The sequence below is a fragment of the Rhamphochromis longiceps genome, linkage group LG12 (genome assembly GCF_057381845.1).
Source record: "Rhamphochromis longiceps isolate RC_006_pf linkage group LG12, R_longiceps_female_GT1.1, whole genome shotgun sequence".
Classification (NCBI taxonomy): Eukaryota; Metazoa; Chordata; class Actinopteri; order Cichliformes; family Cichlidae; genus Rhamphochromis; species Rhamphochromis longiceps.
In genome coordinates, this window is record NC_140568.1 from 45,663,445 (window position 1) to 45,690,165 (window position 26,721).

Here is a 26,721-nt window from a genome sequence, read left to right on the forward strand (position 1 = left end):
ACTCTGCTCAGGTGCCCGGCGCCTCGAGCTGCAGACCTGATGGATCACTGTTATTGATCCCCGGGGATCTGCAGGCGTGTGATTACAGTAATGCCCTAATGATGGATGACATCAGGCCGTCACTCAGACCATCTGTCTGCGCTCCGGGAACATGAATAAATGATAACTCCCACTTTTCATGTGAGAAGAGCTGCTATGTATTTGTGAGGACCGACTCCACACCAGCTAATGAAAATTCAGAATCTAACAGACGAACAGAAAAATGTCTGAAGTCTGAGCTGCAGCTTTGACCCAAGATGTCCCAGCTTTCCTCAGATGGCTTCAGGAATCCTCCCGGGTCTTCACAAACATCCGGCTGAAAACTTTAAATGTTGCAGGTTCTGGAGGTCCGCCTCTGTGGCAAACATGTTTTAACTGGAAGTTTGAAATCCATCTGAAAGATTTGGATTGGTTGGCTGAGGCACAGACTGCAGAGGGAGCGCTTTATATTCCCTGAACTGGCTCCACAACAGTTCTCACTTTCAAATGTGAAGACTTGGGGCAATTCGGATCGGATGATTCCAGCACAGCAACGAGTGTTAAGGTCAGTAAGAGTAAACCTTAAATCAGTTTCCTGATAGCAGAAACATCGATGCCACGTTTGGCAGTTATGGCTCAGATATGGCAAACTCAGCCTAGTGTGGGTCAAAGGAAGCTGTTTCTATGGAAACGATGAGCTTGGTTGTGTTGATGCACGCTCAGTCATCCAGGTAAGGAAAGCTTGATTCTGTTCTTCTGGATGTTGTCAGTGAGAGAAACGTTTCCTCATCATCAGGTAACTCCTTCAGTCTCAGCTGACTGCAGGGTTCAACCTTATGAACAGGACATTGTGCTGGAGGTCAGTTTATCATCATTAATATGCAAATTCTTATGTCCACTGATCAATGTCCATGAGAAGCATTCACACAGAGCTGTGAGGCGGCTGCAGCATTGTTCATCAGTGCTGCATGTGTCAGCCATTGTGCAGATGTCCTGTTTATAAGGTTGAACCCTGCAGTCAGCCAACACTGAAGAAAACGTCCAGATGAACAGAATCAAGTTTTTTGGATGGTTTGCTGCTTGTTTACAGGCTGCTGTGGGAACCGCTCACCAAGGCTCTCTCAGCACTGCTGTTTGAGAACATCTGGGCAGGACTTGTCCGGAGCAGCGGCCGTCCACGCAGTCCACCACGCAGCTCTGAGACCGCAGCTCGTTCACATTGACCCCATCTGAAGAGGCTGAACCTAAAATAACACCAAGCACAAACTGACGGGCGGTTTCTGTTTCAGACCTGCTCCAGAACTACAGCACTGGGTTTGCATCAGAAGTGTCAGAACTCATTAAAGGGAAGCAGCGGGTTTATGTAGAGATGGAAGACTTCATGAGAGGACATGAACAGGTTTGTCACGTGGCTGCAGCTCTCAGCAGCTGAATGTTTGATGTGAATGCACGTCACAAAGACACAGTCAGAAAGAATGAGCCCATTTATTAACCCTCATGTTAATCATCATCCTCGACCACCGACAGTCTCGTGGCTCGGGTTCATACACAACTCTATCTGTCAATAGAATCTAATAGAAAAATCTGCAGGTTACAGTTAGGACGTCTGTCCATTAGAAAAACAACAGAAACCATAAAACCAAAAAGCTCCCCGTCCCCCCTTCAGGACCGGGATCGGGACTGGGAAGTTCTAGGCCAGAGTGGAGCGAGCGTCGTGTCCGGTTCAGGTCCTGAGACGCTGCGAGAACCGGACACCAGGCCGGCGTCCGCTCCACCGTTAACAACTCCGGGGGGGGGGGGGGGTGTTTAACCCCTTCACTATAGCTCCCCACGCCTCGGAGGGGCCACAACAACGAGCTGCGGGACTTCAACACGCCTGCGACGACAACGCTCAGCTCGTCTGGTCCAATTACAGGCGTGTTGAAGGTGGCGGCATCCAGACGGGAACAGGCGAGGAGAGAGAGACAGTTAGCCTAGCAGTCTTGAGAATATAACACATATTCAGCTTCGGTTAGACACGACACGTGAATTAAACAATATCATCTTTAACAAAGTACATTTTAACTGGAGAGCACCCGCCAGAGTGGAAATTTACACAAACCATATCATCACATCGACAAAATGAATATTCATAACAGATTTAAATAGACCCCTGAACAGGAGAACTCATTATTATCGTCATTATTATCAGCATCATCATCATCACACATACACGAAGCAGAAGCACTGATTCAACGACAACCAGATCTCCCTCGACAAGACAAACCTCTCTGTGGTCCGACACGCACAACGTTCAGAGAACTGCTCTGCCAACACGCACACAGCGCCGAGCCGACGCACAAAGTGAGCCAAAACGCACACATTTTCATTAAACGCTCAGCTAACAAACAAAACTTATAACAGCACACAGCGCTAGCATACATACACTAACACGCACGCAAAGTTTAGCTAAACGTTCAGCTAACACACAGATTAAATCCTTACTACTTGCTTAGCTGATAACGTTCAACAGTGCTAACGCTAAGTGTAGCACATGTACAGATGAGCACATTTTTAAAAAGTATCAATGAATGTGAATTTATGCACAAAACAATTTTATTGCTAACTGCATGTTAACGCTAAAGAAACTAATCAGTAGATTCAAAGTCCGGCTGCGTTTGAAAAACAAACAAAAAAACACATTTACAATCTGTGCAAGTATAAAACAGCAACAAAACAATTGTACATTTATTTTGAAGTGTAAACCAGCCCTAATATAAACAGAACATACAGCTAATGTACAGCAGCCGGCTAGTTTGTTTGGCTAACGAACATTAAAGTCGTATTTACAGAGTCACTCGTTCATGCTAGTCATGCGGTTGAATGAGACAGATGGGCGTTCAGCCTAGAAACGCTGTTTTTGGCCTTTTGCTAACACATCAGATTACACCATTTAGCAGTAACAGTGTGAGAGCTCATGCTTCCACGTTCAGACATTATCCCGTACAGCTCTACTTTTCTAATATACTTTTCCTCTAAAATGTTTACAAAATCTCCACGATCTGCATCAGGTTAAATGTTATTAGTCGTTATTTACAGTCTGTGCAACACGTCACGAGCGCAGAGTAACACCAAGTTCCCAAACAGTCACTACTGCTACGTTCCCCACAGCTATACGTAATGTAAGTCGTTAGCCACACAACGTGACGACTGCTGGAACCTGTGAAAGGGATTTTCTGTTCCCTGTATGGCTTTTAGTTAGACTGCCCGACATGTCAGGGAACTTGAAATAAGCTTAGCGCTTCCTGAGATGGAAACGAGGCTTAGAGGTTAGCTTAACCATAAAGCACCTAGGGACCAAAAATGGGAACATATAACCTTGGAACAAAGAAGCCTGAGAACTTAGGAACCTGGAAACTGGGAAGCAACTTTGGGAACATGTGACCTTAGGCATAAATGATCTTGAGAACAATTTTGGGAACGTGGTTTTGTAGACCTACCCGACACCTGGTTAACACACAACAGACAAGCACGGTGTTCAGTTAGCACATTCATTCAGCTAGCCTTTGTAACGTGCGCATAGAAAAAAACAAACAACCCCACAGCAGCTAACGTAGCGCTCGGACAGCATTTCCATTTACTTACATTCAGCTAACAGGCACCACTTAGCTAACGAAGCACAGCTAGCAGAAACATTCACACAGCTGAGGTAACACACACGTTTGTTTAGCTAACACGGAATCGATAACTTCATTGATCAGCTCCTGAAATTTCCTCTAAAAACAAATCAGAAAATAGAAATGCGACCAACAACAACAATAATAAAGTTCACTCAAAGAAAACTTATCTTCCCAGACTCGGTCATAAAAGCGGAGGCAGGAAAACGTGGCGGTGACTGGAGGTTAAATCGTGTGAGAATACAAAGCGTTAGACCACAGAGAGATCTGGCTTTAGACAACGCAATACAAGTCGCTATTTATTCATTGTTACATCATAAAAACCTAAAGAAATCACTATAAAGATACAAGAATAAGAGCTATGGTCAAACCAAAAGAAAACAGTAATGCATCATTGCACCTCCAAGTTGGCGACTGAACAGGTAAAATTAGGAGAAACAGACCCAGCGAGCAGATTTAGTACAAAAACTTTACATTTCCATCCGATGTCATTAAAACGGTTTGATGCCAAAATAAAAAACAAACTGAGTCAACACACAGCCTGACGCATGCTTTAAAACATTATCATAACCAAAATAATGATAATAATAATATTAATATCTGATTTTCATACTCAAGACTGCTAAGCCTTATACCGTTTTCTTATTGGAAAATAAAACTAGACAAAATATAGATTATACTGGATTTCGTTTTGTTCAAAGCCACACGGATACATCTTGAAATTCAAGTTTGATAAAAAATAAAAACAAAGAAAAACCAGGTCTACACCGCGGGAGACCGGAGGCTAGTCCAAAAACATCTGCCTGACAAAATATCGACTTTGTAAGGTTAAAAAACAGAAAGAAAGTTCGTGATTTTTCAGTTAATCCTTAGTTTTTCTCTACAAAAGGAGGAGGAAGCGGCAGAGCGTTGCTAGGAAACCCCGATTCGGACGCCATCGACAACCATCCGAGGCCTTCGCCGGTGAGGGAGGAGCCTCTAGTGATCCTGAGGAGACAGGAAGTGACAGTGACATTTAGCCGTCGTGACAAACGGGAGGAGGACATCGCTGTGAAGCAGAAGGCGCCTGTGTTACCTGTATCTGGGCGGGGTTCCACAGGTAGGGCTGCTGCTGCTGCTGTCTGTAGTATTCTGCTAATGCTGCAGTGTAGTCTGGCACTGAACTCTGCTGAGACGACTGAGCTGCACGCACACGCACACACACACACACACACACACACACACACACACACACGCATGTAGTGTGATGTTGTTCATCAATCAGCTGGTTTTGTATGGGCTCAAAATGTGGTCATAAATATTTTGTACTTGTAAAAAAGATTTGTGTGCGTAAAAAAGATTTGTGTGTGGACTTAGAAAAAAACCCCTGCAAGTTACAAGTACGGATTTTGACCCTATTTTTCTTCCCTTCATCTGATTGGTCAATGTCATGTCAATCACAAATCTAACAATCCAATCAGAGAACAGATGGGTTTGGCTGTCGAGGGGCGCTTTTTTGAACTGCAGGTCCTTGAAGGGTGATACAGTTTGAAGCTGGAGGATCGCTATATAAATATCCGATAGCAGCTAGGTCCCCTAACTTTCAGTAGCTGTTGAAAGGATAAAGTTGTGCTATATCAGTGGTTAGAAACACCATTATTACTTTAGGATTAGTTTAACACAAAGTCAGGGCTGACCCGGGACCATTGCTGTGAGTCACAGTGCGCAGCATAAAAGTCCTTTCACATCAGAGCAGGATGTGCTGCTAATGCTAACTGCTAACTAAAAGCCAAGGATCCAGAATTTGTTGCGCTGGCTGCTGGGCTCTGTGTGCAGCAGCTCTACCTGTACTAGATGCACCTGCTCCTTGTCTTTTCTATCTCTGACTTTATGTGAACTACAAGAGTTTGTTTTTCTTGCTGGTTCTTCAAATGTTCAATAAAAACATGTATGCTAATTCATAACGAAGAAAGCTTTGTGATGAAGACTGTCATTTACAAAACACTGCCCCCCCCCCCGCGGTCCGCAGCGCTGTTGAAAAGGCTGTGGTAGTCCCTGTATTAAACACGTAGACCTGTGACACAAAAATCACCAAACTCGGACGACCACAGACTGTTTTCCTTCGTGGTGATGAAGGAAAACGCTGGGTTGGCATGTAAAAGGGCATTTATTCCCTTCAAGGACCTGCAGTTCAAAAAAGCGCCCCTCGACAGCCAAACCCATCTGTTCTCTGATTGGATTGTTACATTTGTGATTGACATGACATTGACCAATCAGATGAAGGGAAGAAAAATAGGGTCAAAATCCGTACTTGTAACTTGCAGGGTTTTTTTTCTAAGTCCACACACAATTTTTTTTACAAGTACAAAATATTTATGACCACATTTTGAGCCCATAGTTTTACATGCAATGAGGCCAAACTTGACCTTCACACTGCAAATGTCCCTGAGCAGGAGCAGCACAGGTAAAAACAGGAACTGTCAGCTGCCTGCTGCCCCGCACACACTTGTGCACGCCTACCTTTGTTCTTTAGCTCAACTTGTAACGCACACCTGACAGCCGCTCAGAGAGAAACGCAGAGAAGTGACTTTTCTTTCTGAGACGGAGGAACAGCCTGAAGCGTCACCAGTGTTGGTGAGTAACAGAGTACATGAACCACCGTTACCTATTTAAAATACAAAATATGAGTAACTGTATTCCGTTACAGTTACAGTTTAAAAAGGTGGTATTCAGAATACAGTTACTTTGTTGAAATAAAGGATTACACGGCGGTCTTTTCCCGTTTCATATGTTCGGCTATGCCCTCTCTGTTTTTGGTTTCCATGCCGGTGGAAACCCAAACAAAACACGCATTAAGAGGCTCCAATGTCTGTGTCTCAATCTCACGGCCCACGTCACCTCTACATGTGGCCGCATACTGACATGAAGAAATATTTTTAAAAATTACTGTTCAAAAAATGACTTAATAAGAAGGCAACAGGCAGAGTGTTACAGGCATCGCCCTGAAGAATGTAGCCTCGTGGGCAGTGTAGTCCAGCTGTAAGTAAGCTATTAAGACTCGACTGTACGCTGTGTTCCTGTTTCCTCTGAAACAATAAGCTCCGTTGGAGTCTTTCAACGCCTCTCTCTGTCTCTTGCTAGCAAAGTCGACCCAGACAACAAAGTAAAGCTAGTTTTCAGCTACGAGCCCGACACGAACCCGACGTATTAGCCAGAGGTCCCTTTACTACGGTTCGGAGCCGCGGACCTGTTTTACAGTGGGGCAAAAAAGTATTTAGCCACTCCTTTGTTGCCCGGGCGGTGTGTTTTGGATCATTGTCATGTTGGAAGACCCAGCCTCGTTTCATCTTCAAAGTTCTCACTGATGGAAGGAGGTTTTGGCTCAAAATCTCACGATACATGGCCCCATTCATTCTGTCCTTAACACGGATCAGTCGTCCTGTCCCCTTGGCAGAAAAACAGCCCCATAGCATGATGTTTCCACCCCCATGCTTCACAGTAGGTATGGTGTTCTTGGGATGCAACTCAGTATTCTTCTTCCTCCAAACACGACGAGTTGAGTTTATACCAAAAAGTTCTACTTTGGTTTCATCTGACCACATGACATTCTCCCAATCCTCTGCTGTATCATCCATGTGCTCTCTGGCAAACTTCAGACGGGCCTGGACATGCACTGGCTTCAGCAGCGGAACACGTCTGGCACTGCGGGATTTGATTCCCTGCCGTTGTAGTGTGTTACTGATGGTGACCTTTGTTACTTTGGTCCCAGCTCTCTGCAGGTCATTCACCAGGTCCCCCCGTGTGGTTCTGGGATCTTTGCTCACCGTTCTCATGATCATTTTGACCCCACGGGATGAGATCTTGCGTGGAGCCCCAGATCGAGGGAGATTATCAGTGGTCTTGTATGTCTTCCATTTTCTGATGATTGCTCCCACAGTTGATTTTTTCACACCAAGCTGCTTGCCTATTGTAGATTCACTCTTCCCAGTCTGGTGCAGGTCTACAATACTTTTCCTGGTGTCCTTCGAAAGCTCTTTGGTCTTGGCCATGGCGGAGTTTGGAGTCTGACTGTTTGAGGCTGTGGACAGGTGTCTTTTATACAGATGATGAGTTCAAACAGGTGCCATTCATACAGGTAACGAGTGGGGGACAGAAAAGCTTCTTACAGAAGACGTTACAGGTCTGTGAGAGCCAGAGATTTTCCTTGTTTGAGGTGACCAAATACTTATTTTCCACCCTGATTTACCAATAAATTCTTTACAAATCCTACCATGTGGATTCATGGATTTTTTTTTTTCACATTCTGTCTCTCACAGTTGAAGTGTACCTCTGGTGCAAATTACTGACCTCTGTCATCATTTTAAGTGGGGGAACTTGCACAATCGGTGGCTGACTAAATACTTTTTTGCCCCACTGTATATACGCGCCGAATAGTTTTCTATACGAGATCGCTGCAAAAAGTGCAGCCTTACCTAATGTCCACCTACTGTTACTCATTTATATTAAGATTTAAACATCTAGCTGGTATTGGTGTGGAGAGTAACCTTCAGTAATAGTAATAAATCACACAGCAATAGGACATTCATGTAGTTGTAAAAAACAAGGTAATATATTAACTAATCCAAAGTATTCAGAATACGTTACTCTCATTGAGTAACGGAACAGAATACGTTACAAAATACATTTTGGGGCATGTAATCTGTAATCTGTAGTGGAATACATGTTAAAAGTAACCTTCCCAGCACTGAGCTTCACATGACACACACACGTCTTACTCTGTTTCTTGTAGTAGTCCTCCCAGGCCTTACTGTAGTCTGTCATCAAGCTCTGAGGCTGGTTCTGCTGACCTGGACACACAGACACACACACAGTCAATGTCACTGCTCGGAGCTCAGATACATAAACATCACACATTCATATACAAAATATGTTTCTGTCACAGCTCTGTGTGTGTGTCTGTCTGTGTGTGTGTCTGTCTGTGTGTGTGTCTGTCTGTGTGTGTGTCTGTTGACTTGCCTAGCTTCTTATAGTACTGCTCCCATGCTTTAGAGTAGTCCATCTGTCCTGTCTGAGCCATACTGTGACCTACACACACAGGGACACATACACACACACACACACACACACACACACACACACACACACAGGGACACACACACACACACACACAGGGACACACAAGTCTTAGCTTCTAGACTAAACAAAGGCTGGGTGTGTGTGTCCCTGTGTGTGTGTGTGTGTGTGTGTGTGTGTGTGTGTGTGTCCCTGTGTGTGTGTGTGTGTGTGTGTGTGTGTCCCTGTGTGTGTGTGTGTGTGTGTGTCCCTGTGTGTGTGTGTGTGTGTGTGTGTGTCCCTGTGTGTGTGTGTGTGTGTCCCTGTGTGTGTGTGTGTGTGTGTGTGTGTGTCCCTGTGTGTGTGTGTGTGTGTGTGTGTGTGTCCCTGTGTGTGTGTGTGTGTGTCCGTGTGTGTGTGTGTGTCCCTGTGTGTGTGTGTGTGTGTGTGTCCGTGTGTGTGTGTCCCTGTGTTTGTGTCCCTGTCTGTGTGTCCCTGTGTGTGTGTCCCTGTCTGTCTGTGTGTGTCTGTGTGTGTGTGTGTCCCTGTGTGTGTGTGTGTGTCCCTGTGTGTGTGTGTGTTTGTGTCCCTGTGTGTGTGTCCCTGTGTGTGTGTGTGTGTCCCTGTGTGTGTGTGTGTTTGTGTCCCTGTGTGTGTGTCTGTGTGTGTCTGTGTGTGTGTGGTACCTGGGTCTTGCTGTCCTGGGTTCTGCCAGCTGGTCTGGTAGGTGTTTCCCCAGACGCCGGTCAGGAAGGTCTGCCCACTCCCACAGCTGCATAAAAACATGTGTTTAACACACAGCTGGCTGAGTCAAAGACACACACACACACACACACACACACACACACACACACACACACACACACACGTGTCCATCATCATCAGCGTCTCAGCATGAGGCCGTTAGACAAACGAACGCGACAGAATGCAGAGGACAGTTAAACGAATCAGCTGATGTGGCGGAGCGCCCACAGCCACGCCCACAGCTGCCTCAGACTTACACGGGCCTGCGGCACTGCCGTGGTCGTGTTGGAGGTGGAAACGTCACGTGTGTGGACCGCGAAGGTTTTCATCGTGACCACAGGAAAACAGGTCACACTCGTAGCTCTTGAACTTCTCCATGAACCGTCATCACACGGCGCCATCACGGAGCACGCCCACAGCAAACATGGCCTCCGCCCTCACTCCCCCTGAGGCAGAGCGTGGAACTGCTCGTTTAGAGAACGTCACGTCATTAGGGTTTTGATCATCGATTAGAATCGACTCTGGCTTGGATGGCGTGAAATCGATTCATTAAAATCCTGAATCGATTTTATTTTGGCCGAAACGCCAGAATCTCAGGTTCAGCCTCACAACATTTCAACAACCACCAAACAGCTGAAACAGTGACTGAGAGCAGGAACACGACTCTGCACAGAGACGTGAACACACAGCGCCGACGCATCAGAGTCAGCGAGCTGTGACTTTCTCACCGACGGCACGGACACGCTCGGGGCTGAAAGCCGACAGCTCGCTGACTCTGACGTTTCGGCGGGTCGAGCTTTGTGTTCACGCCCTTTTTGCGCCGATTCTGAAGCTGTTAGTTTATCTCTGAACCTGATCCAAACTACGCTCCACATAAACACCGTCATGAACTCACTCTGAGTTTTGCTGTTTTGCTTCGACCACGATATAATACTAAGTGCAATAATCCTTTCTGTCATCGTTGTATTTTTACTCAGTTGTATATAGTATTTGTATTCTATTTTTATCTTATTGTATATTTATTTTATTTTATTCTACTGTATATAGTATTTTATTCTATTCTATTCTGTACAGCTGTGTACTGTATTTATTCTTATTGTATTCTAATTTTTGCCTCATAACTTTTGCACTGTCCACTTCCTGCTGTGACAAAACAAATTTCCCACGTGTGGGACTAATAAAGGTTATCTTATCTTATCTCACTTCATGCACAGCTCTCCCCCCCTCCCTCCCCCTCCCTCCCTCTTTACCCTCCACAGTATCAGCTTTGTTTTGTAGATATAAAAATATAGATACGCAGTGATAAGTGATCAGAGTTATAATATTTCTGACTGTCTGAGGCAAAATTTCCCTGATTCAAATCGAATCGATTCCAGAAATCAGTGACGATACCCAGCCCTAGTTTCCATGGTTACCTGAAACTACCTGTTAGGTATCACATTTACCTGCAGTGAAGTTAGCAATGCCTTTTAACAGTCAGCCAATCAGAGCGCAGCTGGCTATCATTACAACAGGATGTTCAGACTCAGAGCGGGGGTGGGGAACTCCAGGCCTGAGGAGCTCCTTTAAATCAGCTGCGATCATCTAAAAGCTGCAGGCCTGGACTTCCCCACCCCCACTGTAGAAGAACACCAAAGCAGCCCCGCCCACTCATGGACTGGACTCGCTCCGTGGGTGCAGCGTCCTTCCTGCTTCTGAGGGACGTGGATCACGGACGTATGTGCTGTGTGACGGCAGCGTGCGCTAAGATCTGAGGACTCTTACTTCTGGTGTGCAGCGGGACCCTGGGTGAAGGGGCTGAAGCCGAACCCTCCGTTACTCATGATACCCGAACCCTGTGGGAGGAGACGCAGGTCAGCGCTCGTTCTTCGAGATAAAGCATCTACAGAGGTGCGCTTGTTTTACATACCCCGATCTTGTCATCTATTAGCTGGCGAGCCAGGTCCATCTGCTGGGCGGTGCCTCTGATGGTAAAGACCCGGGTGTTGGGGTCAGTGGAGGGTGGGGGGTTCCTCTGCAGCTCCACGTGAGCTCCAGACTGCTGGTTAATGCTCTTGATGGTTTCTCCACCTGCAGACACAAACAGCAGGTGTCATTCACACAGCTGATCAATATGAGCGCCGGGGGCGGCCCCGGGTCAGCAGGACTGTGCAGAGGTGGTGAGTCCTTCAGCAGGGCTCAGTGGTGTCACTGCTGGGAAAACGCGACAAAGCTCAGGTGGAAACCATCGGATGAAGATGTTGGGAGCGTCTGACAGACGCTCAGAAGCGCTCAGAGTAGAAAAGAGTAGACCCTGTTGTTCTTTGCTGTTTCTGACAGAAACAGACGTGCTTCATTCATCGGTGGGATTTTAATGTGTTTACACTCAAAGTAAAATCATGTTGCAGGATGCTGCATGGAATCAGGGGATGACCTCGATGGCTGGGTTAGCTTAGCACTCTTGGACATGTCGGTCTATGTGACTTTATATTAGAGCTGGGCGATAGAACGATAACGATATGTATTGTGAAATAACTTTTTCTCGATAGAAAAATTAAACTATTGTGATAGACCTCACCGCTCTTGTCCTCTTAAAAAAAAAACAAAAAAAAAAACAGCCAATCCAAATTAAGTAGCGCAGAGCCGAACCAATCACAGCCGCAGTGTCACGTCACGTGACTTGTTGCGTACAGCACAAGTGCCAAGCCGCACATGTGTGTTTGTTTGGGAAGCAGCCAGCCGCCGTGCCGCCGGGTAACGGAGGAAATGAGTGTGCCGAGAGCGCGACCGAAGGTTACCGAGGAGAAAACAGACGATGGTTCCAACGCCGGAGAGATTGTCGAACGGAAGAGCCACAGAAGCTCCGTAGTGTGAAGGTATTTCTGCTATTTCAAGTCTGACAAAAACAGAGCAGCTGCACTGTAAATGTGCCGAAAGCAAGTCTGGAAATACAATAAAGCGGTGCAGCTCAGTCTCTGACTGGAAGCGCTGATTCGTCATTCGGCTTTTGTCAGACTAGTAACTGTTACAGCTGTTTGAAAAGCTCAGCTATACAACAAGGAGAGGTCGAGAATTTCCTTTTAGTTCTCAGTTTATTTGATGTTGACAAAAGTTAGTCAGTTTTGTCTGATCTTCTGTAAAACAAAGTAAGATTTATTTTTAGAAGTAATATTTTGTTTCTAAATAGAATTGACAGTTTAGTCTGTTTTGTTTGTTCTGTTTTGAAACTTAAACGCTTTAGCGGCTGCCTTTTGTGTAGTTTGCAATATTTGCCTTTATTTATCTGAAAAAGTCTCATGTTCCTTAAGTACATCTACCCTGTTGAACTTATTATGGGAAATAAATATTTAAATCAAAACAAGCTGCTGATTATTTCACATTTTACTTGTGAGCAACGGCACATTTAAATCTTACAAATATAGTTATTTGGCTGATATCGTGATAGATATCGTTATCGCCTGAAATTAAAAACACATATCGTGATATGAAAAAAATCGCCCAGCTCTAGTTTAAATAAATGGAAGTTGAAAACCTCGACTTTAACTTTAAACCTGACTTGAGGATTTTATCTGATTTGCTTAATTCTGGGAAAATTATTAAATTAAATTTCAGTTTGTGTAATTAGCCGCGGAGCCTGGGGGGCTTCACAGGTACAGCTGGTCCCAGCAGGACGGTCAAGATGAGGACAGGAAACACGAACCTGCTGGCAGAGACCAGGAGGAGGACATGTGTCGACTCAGAGCTGCTGCTGTCAGTCTGAAGCCTACAATAATACAAAGAAACCCAACAATCATATGACCCCCTATGAGCAGCACTTTGGCGACAGTGGGAAGGAAAAACTCCCTTTTAACAGGAAGAAACCTCCAGCAGAACCAGGGGCGGGGAGGGGCGGGGCCAACCTCCATACTGAACCTCATTTCCACATGAACACAGTGGAGCCTGCTAGATCTGATCAGCTCTGAGTCTGACCCCGAGTATAACCCTGATAATTAGAGGTTAAAGGTCACCTCTTCTTTTGTTTCATTCTTGGATTCTGTTTCAGTAGTTTTGCATTAATAACCCATCATCAGGGCCGGCGCAGCCCCTCACTTCATCCTCCACCTCTGTGATTGGCTGCTCCTCACAACCAGCAGGTCTGAATGTGTGGGGGGACTGTCAGCACGAAGAATTCATCAGAGGAAACGAACACGGGGTCCTCTAAAGTGGTGCAAAGTAAGAGTGTGTGTGTGTGTGTGTGTGTGTGTGTGTGTGTGTGTGTGTGTGTGTGTGTGCGCGCGCGCGCGCGCGCAAACAGGCCATATGGTGTCTAAACACGCTGCACTTGACATCTTCTTCTTTGTGGCTTTTAATTTGGAGGCTGCTGCTCGACCCTCTTGACCTCCAACTCTCTCACAAACACACAGGTTGATGGGCTGTAAGAGGTTTTTAAATAGAGTCAATGAGGCTGCGCCGCCTGTTGTTGGTACTGTGGGGTTAAAATGTGTCTCACTGATGTTTGCAGGACGTCTGCTCACAGCACAAACACTCAGGACCAAAACACCAAAATAAGACGCACAGTGACAGGATTATAAGATCATTATCATGTTACTCATCCAATCCACGTCGCGCAGTTTCTGCTGCAATGAGCTAACGCAGCCTCGTTCACGTGGATTAAAGTGAAACTTCCTCAGATTGCTGTGATCTTTAGATTGTGTTTAAAAACGAGACACGCTCTATTATTATTCTGTTCAGGGGGAAAACAACCGTATTCAGTCTGAGTTCACAGCATGTTCCATAAATCACCGTAACTAACTGCTATACTGGCGCTGCTGTATGGCATCACACTCAGTGCATGTCAATCATCCATCTCACGAGTTTGCTAGCTACAAAAATAGTAATAATAATTGTTATGATTATCTTGAGTAACGCACACAATGTGGAAAATGATTCACTCGGACTTACACAAACTGCCCCAGTGTGAAAAGGTGCAAATCCTGTTTGCAGGCGTTTCAGGCGGATTGCACCCTTGTTATCTGAGCCATGATTTGTATTTGTCATTAAAACCTGCAGCATGTTAGTGCGGTCATGCAGGGCGCACATTTCAAACCTTGAACAGACAACATTGAAATCCAAGCATATTCAAGGTTTTCAGGCACCCGTTTGAACCTTGACCTTTGCATTAATGTAAACACATTGGTAAACACAAACGACAGCAGTGTGAACGTCTTCCTCACCTTCAGTTTTCTAACCAGACTAAGCAGACTCAGTTTCCTACCTTTGCCAATGACCAAGCCACATTTGTCAGCAGGGATGGTGTATGTCACTTCCTGTAGGGGGCCAGGAGAGCCCATAGTCCAATCACCACGACCTCTGACCCGCCCGCCCCGCAAGGCTGAACCGAAACCATCACGTTCCTGTGAAAACAGCAACATGTAAAAGGACCCATGAAGCAGAACATAAACAAAGGTCCCCGCTCAGAAGAAAAACCAACGTGTGTGTGTTTACCTGTGCTGTTTGGATGAGTTCATTGATGAGGTGGACAGCATGCTGACAGCGGTCCGGCTGACCCATCACCATGGCAACACGTTCTAGACTGACACCATCATCTAAAAGGTCAGAGGTCAAATCCTCAGCAGTGTGAACAGAAAGTCCGTTGCTTATCTGTTTCTACACTTGTGTAAACAAGCACTGTAATAAAATGATTAACTCACACTGACCAGTTGAACTGTGGATTAAACTGGTGTGAACACAAAATCAGACTAACCAGCCTGAGCTGTCTCTCTGCTAATGCTAGCTAGCTTACCTGCAAAGAAATACGTCGCCTCAGAGGATTAAATGGGGACAAAGTTAAAGAGCAAGCTAACGGTTCCCAGCTAGCTGCTACGGTAGCCATCAAGAAGTCAACTAGTAAGCTAATGCTAGTCAGAAGAAAGGCAGTGTGTCAAGTCAATCTGAGCGTTTGTTCCTCCAAAAGCAGCCGGACAAACTAACAGCTTTAAATATGACAGAGATGAAACCAGGATGACGTTCACAATAACGGCACTGAAGATGATGAAGCAGGAAAGTGCAGAGAAGCAGCTGACGCGTCCACATCATGGTGGAAGCCGCTCACTGGTGTTCATGGATGATGTGATGATAGGAGCTGCAGAACGAAGCGGACTCGAAGCTCACATTCAGAAAGATTCAGCACGTAATGAGCCAAAGCATGACACACCTGCTTTAAACTGGATCCGGACCCCTGCATCGTTCTGGATCTTTTTGATCATTTCTCCATTTCTGCCAATCACAATGCCGACAGCAAACCTGGGAACGGGAACCTGAGGACAGACGGAGAGATCAGCACGGCGTCTAAACACAACCATCCCAGGAACGCTTGTTTGCCCAAGTCATACATCCAGGCTGGTTCCTCCCAGTCGGGCGCCGAAGTCACTGCGACCCGATCTGAAGTCTCCGTCCTTCTCCCGGATCACCTCCAACACCAGCTCCCTCGCTGCCTGCAGGAGGAAACGGCCCGGGATTAGCCCCGCCTCAAAGGATGGAACTAAAAAGCATCGAAATATTTACCAACTTTCTGCTTGACCTCAAGTCTCCAATTCGATCAGTAACCTTTTGTCATTGAAAGCCAAAATCTTTTAAGGATCATCTAAACCGAACCAGCCCAGGACCTCGGAGGAACCCATGACAGATCCAACAAATCAGAGCCCTGAATCCGCCCGTAGGTTCCACTGACAAATCCTGTTACAGGATGTCCTCAAACTTTGTGGATTCAGCGGTAAATCTTTCCTCACTAAACACTTTACAGCAAATCTGTAGTGAAAAGAATCAGATCAGGATGTTTTTTAGATGATTGTAACTGGTCAGTTTCCCTGTATTAATAAGCTGCAGATAGTCACATGGTCTCATTTCATTAGGACGCAGCTGCTGTACTTGGCTCCAGGTGTCCTCAGCTCGTCCTTTGACGGCTCCTGCTTCACTGACGCTCAGTAATAAATCAGCAGTCTGCGTCACAGTTATCGTCCTGCAGAACGATTACTCCTGGACAGTACTCGCCGGCGTACCTGCACTTTGTACGGGTCTCCGGAGATGCGCAGGGGTTTGTCGGCCCCCGTTGGCATCGGGCCGTCCTGGATCATCATCATCTTCACTCCAGCTCGCTCCTGAAAACCAGAGCAGTTAACATCACTAACATTTCCTGCTATTTGAAACCCTGTTATTCAATCGGCACCTCAGTCCTGACCCTACAAACGTTCCTGCTTCACGATCGTCACGATTTGTTCTATAAAAGGAAAACACCTGATTTCATGGCGAACGCTCTAAACAGGACGTACACACTCCACCAGCCAGCACAGATAACTCTCCTCAGCAGGGTTACGAAAGTGAAAACGATCTGATCGTGGCTCAAGAGTTGGGAGTTCGTCTTGTAATCGGAAGGTTGCCGGTTTGAGCCCCGGCTCGGACAGTCTCGGTCGTTGTGTCCTTGGGCAAGACACTTCACCTGTTGCCTACTGGTGGTGGTCAGAGGGCCCGGTGGCGCCAGTGTCCGGCAGCCTCGCCTCTGTCAGTGCGCCCCAGGGTGGCTGTGGCTACAATGTAGCTGCCATCACCAGTGTGTGGATGTGTGTGTGAATGGGTGGATGTAGTGTAAAGCGCTTTGGGGTCCTTAGGACCAAGTAAAAGCGCTATACAAATACAGACCATTTACCATAAAATAACTACAAAGAACTCTGAGTCATTAAATGATTATAATTATGTAAAAGAAACACTAAACTTGTTTATCTAAAGTTCAAAGACTTGGAAACATGTCTGTCTGCAGACCCAACAGTGAGCGGAACCATGTCAGCTGTCATATTCATTTCACCTCTCGCAGTGACATCACTTCCTTGAGCGAGAGCCCCCCCGTTGATCTGAACCTGTGACGTGAATCTACCTGCAGCTGTTTGATGGTGTCTCCTCCTCGGCCAATCACCAGCCCCACCTTGCTGGCTGGGATCAGCATTTCCTGCACCGAGGCCCCGCCCTCTCCATCGCCATGGAAACCCGGACCGTTTCTGCAGCGGTCCACGATCTGGGCCAGCAGCCGCTTCGCCTGCCTGAAAACAGCCAGACGTGACAGAGTTTAGCGGGAGCGTCGCTTCACCTGCAGCTCCGCCAGCTCCAGCTTCACTAACTCACTCGATGCTCTCCGGAGTCCCCGTCAGAGAACACGGCCGCTCCATCAGACCCCCGCCTTCTGCAGAAACACGCATGCGTCAGGTAAGTCGTCAGGCCGTTTAATTCAAAGGGACCACGGAGAAGTTTGGACTCTCCGTGGTCCGAGGAAACGTAAAAACACGGAGCGCTGAACTCACCGGGAGCGATCTGGATCTTACAGCCCGACTCCAACTGGATCCTGGTGATCTGTTCTCCTCCCCTGCCAATAACTGAGGTGGAGGAGGACAGACGTAATTAGAGGAACATCCACCTGCTGCTTCTGTACATGCAGTAAGTAAAGGACCGTGACTCCAGGTCAAACACACTGACGTCAGCCTGCTTCCTCTGAGGTACCGGGAAGGAAAATGAGACTTGGCTCAGCTGATGTGCTCGAGGCTTCTGAGGCCAAACGGCGCCTCGGACCCACATTCTGGTTCTGACATTAACGTCTGACTTATGGGGTTTGCATCCAGACAAACCAGAACCGTCGCAGTTCTGAGTCAAAGGAAAGGTTCAGTAAAAACGCCGAGACAGCAGGTTACCATCAGACTGGAAGCCCATTGGCTGAGGAGAGGATTTAGTCTCTGTGAGAAAGGTTTCGATGCAAATACCATCCCCCTGTTTACCTGCACACAGCCACAGGCTGCTCAGATGTGATTGGTCGCTAGAAATGAGACTACAGACAGACACCAGGACGCCTGCAGAGCACAGTACAGGGGAACAGCTCCAGGTTCACACGCATATTCTATGTAAAGGTTCGAGAGCCCAGCGAAAGGTCAGAGGTCATACTCACTGAAGCCCACCATCCTGTCAGGGACCTTGTAATCCTCTGTGATTACCCTGCAACACACACAGAAACACACACATCGGCATCCTGGTCACGCATGGCTGTGTGTGTGTGTGTCAATAAGTGATTATTCTGATGCAGACTGCAGGAGGACAGATCTATAACACAGGTGCACCTCCACGACCTCACACGTGTCGATTTGCAAACAAGAATATGAAGCTGCACACGCATCATTACACACCACAGAGAGTGTGTGTGAGTGTGATCAATACGAGCTGCGGGTCGTACCTTTGATGCCCCATGGCTGCTAGCTGGTTACCTACTGGGAGACAGAGACAGAGATTAGACGTCAGGCTGATGTGACGGCGCCGATCATCAGAGCGAACAGCGAGAATCGAACTGGCATGACGTGTGCGGCAAACACGGGAACACGTCGGAGCACAGACACGCTATTCTCCCGCCGTCGTTTATTAAACAAAATAAAAATACGTCACTGCAGCTTCAGTCGGGCCGCAGTTACAGCAGGTTTCCCTTCTTACATCCACAGACGGCCTGTAAAGTGTTTTCATAAGAACTCGCTGAATGCTGGAACGTCACGGCCGTCCTGTCACTGAGCAGTCTGACGGGTGGAGTGCGGGTGTATGAGCCTCTTACCTCCATCCTCTCCTGGTCGTTTCTGGCCCGGGTAGTACAGCGAGGGCTCGACACTTACTGAGGAGCTGTTGAGGTGAGACATCCCTTCTCCGCCCAGCTTGCCCACCATCTGTGAACATGGCAGAAACAGCTGTAACACCTGCATCTGTTCACAGCAGCTCGGCACACGTGAGCGGCCGGAAACTAACAGCGATACTAAAATTAGAACAGTAAAGTTTTTACAGTACACAGGTCCAAAACCACAGCAGGATAAAGACTAGGCCCCAAACTGGTCCCAGGTCAGCAGAAAGTCCAACAGCACCTCTGCTTTAGAGCAGGTCGGCCGCCCGAGCGCAGGCCGACGTGTCTTCATATGCAGCCTGTTTCCAGAGGCCGACACAGCTCAGCCTCACTCCCTAAACCAGGAGGCTTCCTAATAAGGCGCCCGGTTTGGCTGCAGACGCACTCGACTGACTGGGCGCAGATATTTCTAACAGAGCTGCAGCTCATTAAAGTTTACAGTTGGTGTGAAGAACAAAGATTTGGTGGAGCCGTTTTAAAGGCGTGAGGCTCAAACGTCACAACTCTACCTGGGAGACTAAACCTTCCTCAACACGTCCATCATCTTCTTCAGGGTCCAGCATAGATGTTCTTCTACCACAAACACCCAGAAAATGTTCATCAAACTATAAAGAAGGCCACAAAAAACCAGGGAATGACATCAAGACTTCAGCTGCCATTTAGGGGGAGGAGCTAAAACTGTTTGTTTCAGAGGACGAACTGACGGTACGCAGACTGCAAATACTATTAAATACACACACACACACACACACACACACACACACACACACACACAGAGAGAGAGAGAGACAGACGCACACAGAGGAAACCTTGAGTGTTTTCCTGATAAAGACTAAAGAAAAATCTGCTGCTCAGTAAAAATAGTCCAGTGGGCGGAGTCAGTCTGCTGCACCTGCTCACACCTGTTCACAGTGCTCCACAGCCTCACAGTATTACCTGTAAAAGGTGAGCCGCAGACAGCTAGTAAAGAAAATAATCCGTTGAAACTCTCTCAGCTGAAACGTGCAAACTTTAAACAAAGGTTTCTGACCCGACACCTGACAGAGGCGTCGTCCTCTTCCTCCTCAGCTCAAGCCTCGTCTGCTGAACTGTGGTCAGGGCTCTAACACTAAACGTGCTCATTTACTCCTGATAATGCTGCACTAACTTATTGTCAGGAGATTAGACATGTGACCCTCCCATCTCTGGTCAACTGACACCTAACAAGCTAAACATCAACAACTGCTAACATTACGCTAATATTTTTTTTTAAAGAATCATGCTTTCCCAGTGATTTCACATCGTGTGAGGTTTTATTCACCAGCCATCAAACTCCAACTATTTTATAGTCACTTCGAAGGCAGTTTCGGTAACGGCAGCTAACTGCGGCTAACAGCGGCTAACTGCGGCTAACTGCGCCTAACTGAGGCTAACAGCAGCTAACTGAGGCTGACGGCAGCTAACTGAGGCTGACGGCAGCTAACTGAGGCTAACAGCAGCTAACTGAGGCTAACAGCAGCTAACTGAGGCTGACGGCAGCTAACTGAGGCTGACGGCAGCTAACTGAGGCTAACAGCAGCTAACTGAGGCTGACGGCAGCTAACTGAGGCTGACGGCAGCTAACTGAGGCTAACAGCAGCTAACTGAGGCTGACGGCAGCTAACTGAGGCTGACGGCAGCTAACAGAGGCTGACGGCAGCTAACAGAAGCTACCTGAGGCTAAACAAAGGCTAGAAACAGCGTCATTGGACAGAAGTGAGCTCGTATCGTACTCTCAGACAGTGTTATAGCCTCCAGAGTAAACACACCTGGACAGTTGAGGTACACAGCAGGCTGAAAGCCTACACTCACTGGAGATCAACAGCAGCTAGATTTGTTTGTCTTTCAGCAGCCAACACAGCGAAGATTATGCCCTTAAACTTTGAGAAAGAAAACAGAACTTAAATAATTCCAATCTACTGACATTAGTGGTGAGATTTCCACACTCAGGAGAGGCTCCCCCACCGCCTCTCCTGAGCTCGAACACTCATTCTTCTCCACGTTATTCTCCAAATGGTCCCAGTTCTGCTCATGAACCATTTTTCACCTGCTGCAGGTTCTGGTGTGAAGAACAGAACCAAGGTTACCGTCACACCTGGAGTGCGGCACAAAGGAGGAGAAGCCTCCAACAAAAGGACGAAAAGCTGCTAATGACATGAAGGACTGTCGTGACTTACTCGTAAGTAGGGCTGGGCGATATATCGAGTTTTTTAAAAATATCGATATATTTTCATGCGAGATATAAGATGTGACAATATCGTTTATATCGATATAGTCTATGTTACGTTATAATTATACTTGTGGAGCTGCAGGTTTGCCTCTCTTTCGTCCACTTTTGTCTCTACACTGCGTTACTCGGCCTCGCCTCTCCTTCACTGAACACAACTGCCCCTCCGCCATAGCTTCATCTGCAGGCAATGACAAGATGAAAGCGGAAAATCTCCGTTAGCGAGTTACCGCGGATCGCCCCGTGCGTGGGGCTGGACGGCGTCAACGTGTTAGCGAGCTAACCGCGCTAACCGGGCTGCACGGCCTAAAATCCTTTCATTTTCTCAAAACTCGACAGTGCGCCCTATGTATGGATTCTGGTTGTGCTTACTGACCGCGAACCGATTTTATGTGGTACACAGCGCTCAGCAATCTGTCAAAAAATGTTTTAATATGACTTTGCTAAGCTACGGAGCTGCACCGCTTGATGGATTGTCGGATGATTACGGCTACCGAGGAGGAGCCTCGCGGAGTGATACGTGCTGTGCTTCAACGTAATATTACCGTACTGTGTGTGTATAAGGACCACAAATGGCTCCTGTTCAGAGACGTGGTGCAGCTGTGAAGTCTCTTTGTTATTATGCTCAGCGTCTGTTAGTTTACATTTTGACTGCACAATTGTGAGCTTTTTGTTATGCACAAAAAGAACATAGTTTTCTTTTATTTATGGACCATGATTATTTAATAAATGCTGATAATTTATTTTTGAGTAATTTCTTCATGTACATCTACGCTGTATGTAAATAAAAGTGCCCGTGTGACATCTGGGACACAGTGTGACTAAGAACTCTCTTTTTGTTCTTAACTTATGGCTTTAAAAAAAAAAAATATTGAGATATATATCTTATATCGCCATCCAGCTAAAAAATATCGAGATATGAATTTTGGGTCATATCGCCCAGCCCTACTCGTAAGGACCAGGGACAACTGGTTAACGACAACTGACTTTTCAAAATAAGAGCTTGCTGACTGCTCTCAGGATGAACACATCAACAAATTTACTCATTAAGAGAAAACACGAGAGCAGCCACGAGTCCAGCAGCCGAAAAACCGAGAGGGAGCTAAACGCTGACCGCACAAACATCAAGTCACAAACCTCAAAATCCAGTCACGTTTTAAATGTCTCACACATCTGTTGCACATCTGACACACATACACACAAACGTTGTGAGTTAGCACAACGTAGCTAACATCACCAGTGCACACATTTCCAGAGCATGATTTCATTGGTCAGCAGCAGCACTTGCACTCAAAAAGAAGAAGTGATTCCACAGTTCAGTATGGTAACACTGTGACATCACTTCCTACGTAGTAAATGAGAGGCGAAGTGTGCGATTCCTGACCATCTGCTGGAGGTGTTGCAGTTTCTTTAGTGGAGGTTCGCTTGGTGTAAACCATCATCAGAGGAACAGGGTGGCGCTAAACTTTGACCAGACTTGGGGGGGGAATTCTAATCACCATCAAATCAGCGAGCTGGCTGATGGAAGACGCTAAATACACTGCGACACCAACCGGAAATGTAGAACGTTTGCCTTCAAAGTAAAAGTCATCCTTTATCACTAACAAAAAGCACAGCTTTTACTTTGAAGACGAGCGTTCTACATTTCCCGTTTGAGACACTTCGCTTTGTGAGAGTTTGCAGACAGGTTGGCAGCATGTAAACTACAGACGATCGAATCAACGTGCTGGTAACCAAAGCAATCGCACCGAGGTTTTTGGTAAAGCATCGTTTCATGACCAATTCTACGCGATGACAAGCAGCAACCACTCAACACATTTTTCCTTAGCAACTGGTGGTTGCCAGGAAGTCGCCGAGCACTCTGTACACGGAGGACTGCGCCTGGTTAGTCTGCATCGCCCACCAAGCGTCGCCCCAGGCCAGGTGTTAGCGGGCAGTGACGGATGTTTTTACCCAGTGTGACAGAGTGTGGCTGAGAGTTAAGGGAGTTTAAGAGACAACACACTAACAGGAAGTAAAACACAAATGATCCAACTTCCTGCAGACTGCGTGCACCTCACACCTGAGGTCACCGCAGTGACACCTGGAGGAACACACCTGTGGCACTGGCTTGTTTCTGGTCCAATAAAACAGACCCATTAACAGGGAAACTATCGCCGGACAGACTCGCTGTGACTTTGTGAGCTCTCAGGTCTTCAGGTGAAAGTTACCGGTGCCTGGAGGAGTTCTTCAGTCAGTCCTGGGGGAGCAGGCTGTGATTGGCTGGGGTGGCACTCAGAGGTCAGGGTGCCAATTTAAAGGGCACGCTCACTTGTCTGTTTACCTGAGGCTGACTCTTAGATGTGGTGCACGCAGGCAGAAGTGCAGAGTGAGGTGCACGCAGACACAGGAGGGTGAACCTGTCTGTCTATAGGCGCAGACACACCTCCTGCCTGTATATGGCTCTCAGGCTGTTGCGTAACGCCAGCCTACTTTCTAACCAACTTACAGTAAACAGCAGCCTGGGGGGGGAGGGGGCCCGTCTCCCCCATTAACCGCTAGGACTCGGTACAGACACCCCCCGGCCTGCAGGAGACCCTCGACGGGGGCAGAAGGCGCAGTAACCCCGGTGACCCGCGTCCTTTCTGCCCCTCGCAGCCCAACAGGTTGCCCGCTGGCGGAGTGACACGTGTGGCCAAACTTCTCTCCCGCTCCCCCCCACCCTCGTCTCCCCTCCGCCGTCCCAGCGCGCTCCCCTCCGGGTGACAGCTCGGCAAACTCCCCCCAAACTCTCTCCCGGAGCGTGTCAGCACCGGAAAAGTTTACACAAGCGGCCACAAGTCCAACTCCGAGCTGCTTCTAGCTAGTTAGCATGCTGCGGAGTGTGTGAGTGTAACTGTGTGTGTGTGTGTGTGTGTGTGTGTGGTACAAGTTCGAGTAGCAGCAGCAAAACACGGACAATTCCGATAAAAGTGCTTTGGCTCGATCTAAACGACCCGATTCGGCCCGGAACGGGTGTGGGCTGAGCCCGGGTGGAGTTGTTACCTGCCGGGCCCGCTGCAAAACATCGGCCAGGCCCTCTGACTTCAGCCCCGGCTGGTTCATCGAGGCCTGTCCCTGCACCAGCTCCGCCATCATAGCGCCACTAGCTAGCCGTTAGCTGTTAGCCGGATTAGCTCGCGCTGTTAGCTGCTCTGAAGAATGAGGCGAGAGGTGTCACTCCGAGAGAAAAACTAGACCCGGAGCTGCACCACGCTCGAATGAAACTACTGAAAGTGCAAGAGCCCGCGTGGCCATACGGACACGATAAAAGCTGGCTTTAAAACCAATTCTACCAAATAATACAACTTTAGCAAAGATATCAACACAAATGATGCGCAAGCTCTCACAAAATAACACAAACCGTTAAACAAGGAAGCTCAGCATGACCAAAAAGATTCAGACCTTTAATAAAGAATCCTGGTCTTAATGCTCGTTGGTAATATATCAGAGCTTTGACTGAAATAACATCACAAACCAACTCAGAGACTCGCAAAGACCCGTGAGAACCTACAAATGACCCTAAAAAGGCCACAAAGAATTTGTGTGCAATGTTTTCAGTCAATAAAAATGTTTTTTAAGAGTTCTCACTGTTGTCTGATATTTATCAGTGATCAATAACACTGATCGGTTTTTAATGTGTTTGTTCATTGCTGCACTTCCTGCAGCTCTCGGTGAACACGTACTCCGGAGCCGTTTCCGGTCTCTTTAAACTCTGAGCGGAGCGTCGCCCTCATAGACGATCTCTGCTGGGCTTCTCAGCTGTTGCCACTTCGCTGCTGTGTTTCCGCTTCCGCGTTGAGTCACGTGTCAGAGCCAGCTCCACAGGTGGAGAGCGGAGTGAAGTTTAAGCTGCAGCAGAAGAAGATGAAGGAGAAGGAGGATCTATCAGAGAGAGGTTTTCTGTGTGTGTGCAAACAGACCTCTGACCTTTGACCTCTGGTTCCACTGCACATAAAGACAACTTGACTTCAACGTGTAGTCCACAGCAATAAGGATAAGAAGTAATCAGGTTACTCTGCTCTTGATATACACATTTTTTGCTCTTCAATGTCACAGCAGCGAGGCGTTTAAGGACCAATCTGATTTATGCTTTCTGCCCTCAGTCCCCGCCTCCTGACACAGGGTCTGAGGCGATAGGGGCGGGGTTGATGTTGATGAAGCGCCTGTATGATGGTTAGTGACGCTGTTGTGGGAATCCATCCTACCTGAAAAGACATCCCAATGTTTCTGCGCAGACGCGGCGCATGCACAACACCAACGCCGATTAACTTCTTTTTCTCTCACCCAGCCAGGATACTTCTTATGGTTATGGTTATGGTAGGGGTAGGTTTATTCACAAGTCACCGTCAAATTATAATACAGGTAGGACGTTTTGTCAGTAGGATGGTTTCTCAGAACACCGCCACCCTGTGACCACCTGATGACCCCAGGCCACGTTTATTAGAAACGTCTGTGAGAGAAGCTGTTTGTGCTCAGTTCATGCAGGAGTTTGGTGAGAGTGAGTACAGCAGCTCAGAAATATCCTTTACTGTCCCTCATCAGGGGAGTTCAGGTACCCAGCAGCAAAGTGACAGGTAGAAGTAGCGTGCAGGTGTGCAACATAATGAAAACGAGCTCGTGTGGATCAGGTCGGGTGGGTCTCAGGTGGGTCTGGAGGCAGTGTGACCAGGATCCACAGGAGGAGTAGAGCTCCTCCAGAAACACGAGTCCACACATCACACAGAGGCTCAGTGTGACCTGCAGTGACCTCACACACACTGACACACCTGCACTGTTCAAATGAGGTGGTTTATGAAGACCCAGTTGGTGTCCCCGTGATCCCCCCGTCCCTCCATCTGAGACTTCGTTCAGTTAAAGGCTGTGAAATCATAGAGTGTGTACATTTTATTATGTGTGTGTGTGTGTGTGTGTGTGTGTAGCTCTGCAGAGTGGAAAAGGATGGCTTCTGAAGAGGTTATTGCTGACCATCAACAGGAAACACTAACAGCCTTAAGTGGCATTAAGACCCACAGTGTGTGTGTGTGTGTGTGTGTGTGTGTGTGTGTGTGTGTGTGTGTGTGTGTGTGTTGGACCATGCGAGAGTGTGTCCGCCATGCTGGATGTGATGAGGGGCAGAGGTCACGCCCAGAGGGAACTTACACATGAGTCACGACTTTTTACCCCTCTCTGCTTACAGTTGGGTGCAGCGATCGTTTTAATCACTTTCCTGTTTCAGATAGAAGAATACAAAAACCGATCAACAGAGACGAGCATCAGATAAACAACAGCATAATAATTCTGAGTTACCTGAAGTTTAAAATCATCAGGATCTGTTTCAAAGAACCATTTAACGTTTTTATATTTTCATTTCCTCTTTC

The 26,721-nt window shown here is 47.2% G+C and overlaps 1 protein-coding gene across 5 annotated transcripts; it reads right to left on the reverse strand.

Annotated features, from left to right (window-relative positions):
• Window positions 1-1,487: 1,487 nt before the first annotated feature.
• Window positions 1,488-24,525, reverse strand: LOC146658267 (far upstream element-binding protein 3-like). Of its 5 annotated transcripts, none has more exons than XM_085426620.1 (19): window positions 24,368-24,525; window positions 19,039-19,147; window positions 18,673-18,703; window positions 18,391-18,437; window positions 17,756-17,827; window positions 17,580-17,637; window positions 17,335-17,497; window positions 16,466-16,564; window positions 15,800-15,901; window positions 15,622-15,724; window positions 14,913-15,013; window positions 14,683-14,821; window positions 11,359-11,519; window positions 11,214-11,284; window positions 9,392-9,510; window positions 8,670-8,738; window positions 8,429-8,500; window positions 4,750-4,856; window positions 1,488-4,661 (listed from the first exon to the last, which is right to left on the reverse strand). In XM_085426620.1, the coding sequence occupies exons 1-19, from the start codon at window positions 24,458-24,460 to the stop codon at window positions 4,653-4,655; spliced, it is 1,725 nt and encodes a 574-aa protein (XP_085282746.1). In that variant the 5' UTR covers window positions 24,461-24,525; the 3' UTR covers window positions 1,488-4,652. The 5 variants fall into 5 exon arrangements, with proteins under 5 accessions (XP_085282746.1, XP_085282747.1, XP_085282745.1 ...); XM_085426621.1 differs by having other exon boundaries at window positions 9,392-9,477; window positions 18,673-18,706; XM_085426619.1 differs by having other exon boundaries at window positions 18,673-18,706.
• Between the last annotated feature and the right edge of the window lie 2,196 nt (window positions 24,526-26,721).

Coding starts and splice junctions, on each gene's coding strand:
- LOC146658267 (XM_085426619.1), bottom strand. CDS start 24,460: ATGATGGCGGAGCTGGTGCAGGGACAGGCCTCGATGAACCAGCCGGGG. Junction 8,739..9,391: donor CCCAGGACAGCAAGACCCAG/GTACCACACACA, acceptor CTGTGTGTGTAG/GTCACAGTATGGCTCAGACA. Junction 4,857..8,428: donor GGACTACTACAAGAAACAGA/GTAAGACGTGTG, acceptor GTGTGCGTGCAG/CTCAGTCGTCTCAGCAGAGT.